This window comes from Clinocottus analis, unplaced genomic scaffold (assembly GCF_023055335.1).
Source record: "Clinocottus analis isolate CAN_PGR_092001 unplaced genomic scaffold, fCliAna1.0.p SCAF_22, whole genome shotgun sequence".
In the NCBI taxonomy this organism is placed as follows: Eukaryota; Metazoa; Chordata; class Actinopteri; order Perciformes; family Cottidae; genus Clinocottus; species Clinocottus analis.
The window spans coordinates 8815392-8824835 of NW_027175954.1; the positions used below are offsets into that span (position 1 = coordinate 8815392).

Consider the following 9444-nt stretch of genomic DNA (forward strand, 5'->3'; position numbering starts at 1 on the left):
CTCGTTGCATTAAGCGAGACACAAGGCAGAGGTTGCGTACACATGCGAGCAAATGGGAGCGATGTTTCGGGAGGTTTCTGGATCACGAGAGGACGCAGCTCCTCTGCACATCTCTCCTTTTTTAAAGCGCTCTCCAGTTATTCAGAGGAACAGCAACTGTCAGCCTCATTATGTGAATGGCTGAAATGGCAAATCGTGGAAATGATATCCTGCGTTATGTCTGGAGCCTCTTGGTCAAGCAAAGAACCGTGTCGCCTCTTGCTGTTGCGTTTCTCTCAGCATGCCAGAAGGATTTATTCAGGTCACATCTAACAAACAGTTGTTCAAGTCAAAATGATCAGCTTTAAACGACTATAAACCTCTTCAAAGGCACATATAAGTGTGTACATATAAGTGTTATCAGTTTAAATTAAACAATATCTATATATATATATATATATATATATATATATATATATATATATATATATATTATATATCTATATCTATATATATATATATAGATATAGATAGATATAAAGTAGCCTATTGCAGCTCACAGTATAGAGCTTTGTTGGTATCTATTTAATAAACAGCAACTAAGAACCATTATTGTCAAATAAAGTTTTTAATGTTGTATGACATTTAAATGTTGGGTAACAAACCTGTTATCCAATTTGACCACTATCTGTTGATTATTTACCAGAATTAAACAGCAAATCTGCCTCTTCAGTCATCAATTGAATCGGTTGTGAATGTTTAAATGAATGCTTTGTGTATGCATCAGTAAACCAGGACTGACCTGTTACATTATGCACGTCGGGCAAATAGCTTGTCTGCGCAGCCCATCTGAAAATAAACGATCCCTGTAATAATCCTCACGGCCTACAGCATACATACACACATATAGCCACAAATAGAGCCATGTACTGATTTAGAAACTTCTAAGGAAAGATGGCTATGTAAGAGCATTACAGCATGCAGCCGGCCTTTCTAGTTCAATCTCGATTCCCTGTGGGAGGCCAAGGTCACATGTGATGTAGGATGCTATGAGCCTGGTCTGGGTTTATGCAAATCCTTCAAAGAAACATTGCATGCAAGTCCATCCATCATTTGCAAACAATTTTATTATTGCAAAATTGATCATAGGAAGCCTTCATTTTTTAAGTCTGCACACAAAACATCAAAAGTGCATCTGGTTCCTAGACCAGTTCAATGCACCTCAGATCAGATAGTGCTGGAAGGGATTTTAAAAACAGGAAAGGGGGTATGGTATGTATGACACAAGGGAACAGATCGGATTAGTAAAAGGATGTGTGCTTTCACATTAACGCGACGATGCCAAAGTTGCATGACAAGTCCATTCAATCCCATTCATAACGGTGTAGCCATACAGGACGTGTCAGAGAGGTACAGACTGGGAACATGAAAAACAGAATCATAGAGCGCCCAGCTGGTGGTACTAATCTATTGGATTACACAGCTCAACTGTCAGCATTAACACAGATTTGTGACTGATATGATTCAATTTGCAAAAAAAAAAAAGAATTTTTGTCACTGCAGTGCTACAAAACAATAAATGAATAGAGTCCCAGGGTTGTATGTCTGCTGTCTTTTTGGAAGTGACTTGTGCTCAGTATCAGATCAGACTAAAAAAACACTTAAAATGAGCATATATCAAACATTAACCATTAATAATCTTTCGTTTAAAAACCTTATTTTCCTTTTCAACAACGCAAATCACATTTATTGACAGAAAGGCGCTTCTTTTTTCTTTATCTGCTTGTTTAAGCATGCCTAATAGCATAATCTGTCAAAGCATCATGCATCCTTGTTTAAATCTGTCCATCTGTTCACACCCACACAAACACACTTGCACACACAGTGTAATTTACCAAGTTTCAATATAATTTTCTTTGTTACAAAATTCTCCATATAGCCTACATGTGTTTACCATGTTCTGAGATGCAGACAGTTAGGTGTATAATCAAATTACATCCATAGAAAAGTGAAGAGTATTTACAAGAGTTAAGTGCATCTTCAATCAGACATCTGTTTGACCCAATTTGGCTTTTAAACTAAATTTGAAATAGCAAAGTTTAGATACTGCATCTCCAGCAATAATAGAGTTAGAAGAAGAAATATGCAAATAATGCAATAAAGGATTTTGTTTTTAAAAATCTGAACTATACAAAGTGAAAGCAACATCAAGGGTCCATTTTGTACATTCAAGCATCCAAAAAATACAAATATATCTGATGTACATTTATACAGTTGGTACACAGTTCTGTTATACTGTGATGTATTCCTTAAATGTGACTGTGAGGCAGTTTGTAGTAATGTCTGTGATCACTATATTCCCAAGGAAAGGCTGGAAAGAGGGAAATGTCTCTTCTTTTGTCTTTCCATGGTGAGAAACAGACAATGAGTTAATATTCTCCTCCTCTTTATTTATTTCAGTTTCACTTTGAGTTTCTGTTTGTGCGTCCATTTGTGTTTGAGCTTGTGTGTCAGTTTTCTCCTGTGTGTGCGCTTCAGCTTGTGTTACAGTCTGAAGTTGTGTGTGTGTTTCAGGCTGCGCTGTGTTAGGCCTGCACTTGACAATGCTCAGGTCGATAGGCTCCTCTTGATCTGCATACCCACAGTCATGCAGTCCAATGGGACTCTGGTGTCCGTTTTGGTCAGCGTCGACGCTTTGGGTGGGCGACGGCTCTGTGTTCGGAGCGCTTATATTCCCGGAGCTCAAAAACCTCTTACTGCTCCCATGAACCTCACCATCGGTGTCAGAGAGGTGCCGCTTCAGTCCTTGAAATCCACCTTGGCTTCCTCTTTTGTCCAGTTGGGAGGGAACTCCCCTATCCAAAGGCAGGGAGAGCAGATTAGGCTTGGTTGTCAATTGTAAAGGCTGATCCGCTGAAAGCTGCCCCTGACCCCTGACCTCGACATGTTCATCCTGTTCCATCACAGTTGGTTCCGTTTTGGGGGACAGCTCCTTTTCTTTGGAGCAACGTCCGTTAAATCCAGAACTGGGAAGTGTTGGTTTGTCTTTGGGGTTTTTTGCAAATCCATTCATGAGGCCGAGCTTCTTGACGAGTTTCATCTTCTCGAGGTGGTTCTCCATGCTGTTGTCAGTTCCTTGCGGTGGCGTTCCAGTGGTTTCAGGTTCACCGTTTTTAATCTTAGCTGCTTTCATTCCGTTCTCCATGTACTTGCTCATGACAATAACAATCCGCCCGTTCTTGTTTTTGTTCTTTACGATCTTTAGCTTTCCGTTGCTGGCGCCATTAGACTGCGGTAGAGCATCCTCTTTGGGTTTCACCCTGTCCGGCTCTTCGTGGCCATTGAGGTCTGCTGGAAGCTTCTTCAGCTCCATGGTGATATCCTTGACTTTGGTCAGGCAGCCGGAGTCCTTGTCCCGGACCCACTTTTGCTGCAGCACTGGGGGAAGGTTGTAACCCTTGTTAGCCAGCTCTGGTGCTTTTAACTCTCTAGGTTTAACAAATATGGCCTTGTGGTCCTTGAGGTCCGGCTGGTAGTGGTGATGCTTCTTGCTGTTGAGCTGATAGTAGAACTTCTTGCCATTGGGTTGTTGCTGCTCGGCCTCGTGCTCCCGGCACAGCGGCTGGTACTGGTGGTGCTTCTTGCTGTTCAGCTGGTACTGCTGGCCCTGGGGACGGAGCATCTGGATCGGGCTGGTCTTCTGACAGCTGTCCTCGTCCAGAGACGCCTCGTGAAGATCAGCCAGAAGACTAGATCTCCGTGCAAATGAAGGAACCTGTGAAACCAGATACACCTCCGTTAGCATATGACTGTTAATGGTTTAACTGTCTCCAGTATCTACCCATGCGTCTGTGTCAGGCTACAACAACAAAACATGGTTCATTGGGGCCCGTGAGTGTCACTGGAGAACAGTGCTTGGAATGTGAGGGGCTCTTCTGAGGCACACCGTTCATTTCAGCGGCCTTCGTCCATGTTTTCACAACTCTCTAACAACTACTGTGAAGCTCTTTCAGCCACTGGCCGGGCCATGAGAGTGGCATTTCAAAGTGTCTCCTGTGGCTGTGACCTCAGCTCGGAGGAATGTCACTGGCTGCTTTGTGTCCCGTCATTGACTTTATCCCATGTGTTACCACCAACACCCTCCTGAGAGGAACAAATAGACTCATCTGAAGGGCTCCCCAGCCTTTTGGACCAGTGATTGATGCGCTAAATGCATGATTCACAGGCTTTAAGCTATAACTGCTTTTTTGGGGGCCTTTATGAAAGTGCAATATTAAATCTCAGAAGGGCCCCTTACCTGAACCAGAAGGTGCTTGGGCTTGGGTCCTCTCTTGCGATATCCCATCAGCTGCTCCTGGCGTTCCCTGAGGGAGGGAAAAGGCAGCAGCCAATCAGTGAAACTGTCTCGCAGAGATGAGTTGCCGTTGCATGGCAACACAACGTCACGGGTGTCCTCCTCAGGCTCAATTAGGAAATACTGAGCCAGCGTTACAGGTTGGAGTTGCACTTCCTGATGCACAGGGAATCGCATTGACAGATGCAGCACATATTAAAATGGACATATTTTAATGTAATTGTTATGCATTTACCTTTTTACAGTATCCTAACTGTTTAGCATCTTATCCCACTTGTCCTTTACTGGCACAGTGGATTCAAATGAGGTTCCTTCGATCCTAAATAACGTACAATGTCCCATGCAACATCTGTATCCATAGTAGAAGATAAAGACCAGCCCTTCTCTGACTTTCCTGAGCTTTACTTCGTCTCCATAAGACTCTCCACGGCAGTAACTCAATACCACAGACAGGAGTGATGTCAGACCCCTCCCCCACTCTCCTCGCTCACGTCTAATTACAATGACAACTCAGTGTATTTTCATAGCCTGGCATTCAGACGATTTGGCTCCCCGGAGAGACACGCAATTAGTTTCAATAAGATCGTTCCTCTTTAGAGAGCGAGAGGTAATTGCAAAAACAGACACAGAGTGACGTTGGTGTTTTGCTTTTCAACGTGTGACCTAATCCTGAAAGGTTGCTGCAAGCTAAAAGGTGAGGGAGGCTAAGAGAAAAGCCAGTGACAGTTTAACATGCCAGGCATTGAAGAAATTAAATTACACTGTCCTTCATGTGGAGCTGTCTGGACAGTCCCTCAACAGACTATTTAGCAATTAGCCAAGCAGCTAATTTCCCCACGCTAGCCCACTTTGAAGACTATGGACACATTTTCCTCCAATAGAGAACATGAGGACGTACCTCTGGTTAGACATGGAGACTGTGACCTGTGATTTATAACAGTAACTAAGCTGATATTTAGTTTACTGCTCACTTCAATCATCATTTCCTCATGCCTTTCCACTACATCATGAGCAGATTAAGAAAAGGCGCCCATCATTTCTTGATTTTTGTTACTTCACTTGGATGTTGGACCTTTACTGTGCAGTGGGATGAGTAGAGTTTGACATTTGAATGCTGCTTCCACATTAATCTGGTAAAGGGAGAATGTTAGTCTGCAATCATTTTCAATAAGTTTTAGACGTTGTCCTAAGAACAAAGTATAGGAGACATTTTGTCTGGTAGGTACACTTTTGAATTGAATGATAGTCTCTAATTTCATAGTATTTGGTATTTTTTCAATAGGAGAAGAAGTTTTAATCATTTTAACTAACTTTTTCTTTGTGAAAAAAAACTCTAATCCATATCCAACATCCATTATTTCAATCAGATCTTTTTGTATATGTATATATATATATATATACGTATATGTATGTGTCTTCAAAGACTTCTGCACGGCATCTGAAGTTTCAATAGCTACTTAAATAATGATGTAAATGTGTAAAGTCTGAAAATAAAAACAATTTGCTAAATTAGCAACTACTTTTGCCTTTTTTTAAAGTAGGTTTCTCATTTGCATAATCAATAATAATTGGTTTATTGGGTAATGCAAGTGGTTGCCACGTCCTGTGGAAGATAACACAAGTGCATGTGGTGACTGGATGGTGGGACAGCAGGTAGCACTTTACTGACACTCAAATAACTATCAGGTGGCAAAGTAGAGGCAACACAGGGTCACAGTTTGCTCTGGGAACCCTGACACGAGTCTCACCCAACCCTGACCCTCTGATGACACCCGTGTTAATCCTGAACCTGACCCCCAGGTGCTGCATCTCTGCACATTCACTGACACATTATACAGCAAGTTTATTATCCACATGGGATTATCCAGATAGCGTGACCATGCAGCATAGTACCCGACCTTCAAACATAGAGGGAGTTCCTACTTTAAACACGTGGATGAGTAACAAACAGTTATTGTGTGAAGAACTGGAAATGTAGGCTACTTTGAATCAAAACCTGTTTGTAAAGGGAATTCATAAAGGCAATCATCACTGGTTTATCAAACCCTAAACTTACCTGTCTTGGAAAGCATCAAGCAGTCTTGGGTCCAGGATGTTTTCCTCTGGTTCCCACGTGTTGTATCTGTTCGGAGAGCAGACAGTGAACATGAGGACACATCGACCTGTCAAACTGGGGCAGACATTATCAGATGCAGGCTGAGGACAGAATGTTATCTTTGCACCAAAACAACGATTGACTTGTAAATCCTCATATTTGGAGGCATGTCCATGAGTAAACAACATGCCATGACGTGTAATAAATCATGAGTAACTTTTACGAGCGGCTAGGGAAGGGGGAGGGGGTGTTGGTGAAGGGAGTGTACTACAGTTGCTCAGCCTCCACTCAACTGTAGATATGGCCATTCCTTAAACATAGGGATCAATTATAGACATGTCTTCCTTTAATTGGCACACCAGGGAGTGCATACTTCGTAAAACCACATCCATCATCGAGGCCAACGCGTCGACCGCCCAGAGCCAGAACGTGCAACCGTCCATGTGCGCGTCCGTCCAAGCTCGTACGGATGCACACATTGATACACACACACACACACACACACACACACACACACACACACACACACACACACACACACACACACACACACACTTCTGTTTTGATTGTTGTCTTATCACCATCATGCGTATTATGTTTAAAAAATGGACTTACTTTGGAGACCATCCTCGCCACTTGACCAGGTACTCAAACCTCCCCTGGGAACGGAGAGAAACGAGATAATCAGCGCAACGTTACTTTACACAGCACATTTGACTCTGCATTGCACCGGCCCCTGAGAAATTATCGAATGAAAAAAAGCAAAGACATATAGTCCACAACAAGGTGAAGGAAACCCAACGAGTAGTGATCCTCCTTTCCGTGTGCATGTGTGTAAAAATGTCCTTCAGTGCTCTAGTGACAAACCTTTCTGCTGCGCTTCTTCTCGATGCTCTCCACCGCAAAGACGTGCTCTCCCGCGGCGGGCAGCTCCATTTTCCGATACAAGAGTAGCGGATTTTTTTTTTTTTTTTTTTAACCCTCGGTTTTTGCTATCTGACACCTTGTCCTCGCTTCCAGGCCGTCTTCTCCTGCTGCTGCTCTAAAACACAAGAGCTCCCCCCTCCTCCTATTTTCACTGCGCCTCTTCCCTCGCTTTCCCCTCCGAGAGACTCGTTCTGCAGGCGAGTTGAAGCTGCAGCTAGAAAACACTTCATGCAAATAGCCGTTGGCGTGACGTCAGACAAGGGGCGGTAATAGGGGCGGGTGTTGTTCCCATGCGGCTTTCAGGTGCTGTGGGAATAAAAGGAGAATCACCGCTTCGGCGGCATATACACGATATGTCAATCGTTAAAAAGTAGGAAAAGACAGATTTATGAAAACACTGAGGCGCGTGGCATTTAGTGAAGGGGATGGAAACCATAGCATCAACTAGTTGAAGCCTTCATAAGTAAATCGTATTATCATAGATTAGTTCATTTATTTTATAATCTATAATACACTATTTAGCACTTTATTTTTTAATGTAACTTATTATTTAACTGTTAGGCAATATCGGCATGAATAAAACATGCATGATGCCACAGAGTTTATCAAGGAATCAATTAACACACAGGACACACGCACCTGTTCACAACCTCTTTCTATGCTCTTACACAAAAACCAAAAGAAAACTAAATTGTTATGAGCAATATTTCCTCTTCTGCTCCCAGACCTACATACCATGGAAGAACGTGTTTTGCTCTTGCTAATTGCACTCTCCTTTCTGGCTAACGAGTGCCAGTATGTGAAGTCAGCTACTGCTGTCTTTGCCCGGAATGAAGAATGGAAACCCACGATTACTCCCATGACACAGGAATCCACACAGACAACAATCATTTCTCACATAACATATTTTCTAATGTTCAACCAACGACAAAACATTTAAAACAACAACAACGCAATGTGGTTCTCTAAAGTCCGAGCTGTGGTGAAACTTTGAACGCACCGTGCCTGCCTCTAGTGTTTCTGGATGTGAAGCGAGATCTAACTGCAAGAGGGTGCTAAGAAAGAGAAGAGCGTTTTATCCAAAGTCGCGATGGCCTGAATGTGCTGCTCAGCAGCTCAAACGTTGCAGCTTGTCCAGGCCTTTGGCTTAATTTAGCATTTTTACCCAAGACACGCCATGCTCTGTTCGTATCAGTGCGCCTTCAGACGCAACCACCCACAGGGATCAGAACTGTATTTATGCGTCGGGCACATGACACAGTTCGATCCATAAGACAATCAATATCACAATACGAATTATTCCACCTGATAACTCACGACAGGCCCAACCAACGTCAAGGCCAGTGCCTACTCAACACTGATTTATCACCGCCGCCACAACAATGTCTCGTCTAGTACGGGGAGTCCGTGTGAAATAGGGGAACACGTTCCCATTAGGTGCTGCTCGAGCGTTGGACAGAGCCACTTATGTATAATGCGCCATGGACCATTGCTCAAGTTTAAGTTAAATTGCTGGTACTGCCGGGCCTCTGTTGTGCGCATTTCAATGTGCCGATTCCCAGTATCCTCTCTTGAGTCAAGGTCACACAAAGAGATGACATTTCAGATGGCACCATGTCGCGGAGATTTTCGGGAGGATTTTTTTTATTTTTGCGGTGTTAAAAAGATTGCCCCTGGTTGGTTGTGTGGCGCTCGATGTAGGTCAGCATGCCTTTCACCCCGCCGGCTTTACTCCAGCAGGGTCATTTCTGACTACGGAGTCCCGACAGGACAGGCACCAGACGGTTCCGTTATCGCTTGGCACGGAGAGCGTGCAGACATGACTCACGGTGTGAACCAGCTTAGGCCGGACGCTGAAGCGACACTATACGTCTGCCACCAACGCCTTTTGGTTTATAACCTTTTCGAAATAATATAAGATTGTATGGAAGTGAAACTCAAAACAGGTTGATGGAAACGGACAAAGAGAGGATCAGAAATCATCCATCCAGTTGTTTACTGCCATTGTCTCTTCTATTCCGTCGTTTAATGTTATTCATTGCCCTTATATCTACAGCACGGATACATTTGTGATGCATTGCTTTCAAAA

The 9444-nt window shown here is 43.2% G+C and overlaps 1 protein-coding gene across 1 annotated transcript; it reads right to left on the reverse strand.

Annotated features, from left to right (window-relative positions):
• Positions 1-1070: 1070 nt before the first annotated feature.
• On the reverse strand, positions 1071-7574 carry LOC137793306 (E3 SUMO-protein ligase CBX4-like). The gene is made up of 5 exons (XM_068589397.1): positions 7296-7574; positions 7044-7087; positions 6390-6455; positions 4277-4343; positions 1071-3754 (listed from the first exon to the last, which is right to left on the reverse strand). Exons 1-5 carry the CDS (start codon positions 7362-7364, stop codon positions 2270-2272), a joined length of 1731 nt encoding a protein of 576 aa, XP_068445498.1. The 5' UTR covers positions 7365-7574; the 3' UTR covers positions 1071-2269.
• Between the last annotated feature and the right edge of the window lie 1870 nt (positions 7575-9444).

Coding starts and splice junctions, on each gene's coding strand:
- LOC137793306 (XM_068589397.1), bottom strand. CDS start 7,364: ATGGAGCTGCCCGCCGCGGGAGAGCACGTCTTTGCGGTGGAGAGCATC. Junction 7,088..7,295: donor AGAAGAAGCGCAGCAGAAAG/GTTTGTCACTAG, acceptor CTCCGTTCCCAG/GGGAGGTTTGAGTACCTGGT. Junction 6,456..7,043: donor TGGCGAGGATGGTCTCCAAA/GTAAGTCCATTT, acceptor CTCTCCGAACAG/ATACAACACGTGGGAACCAG.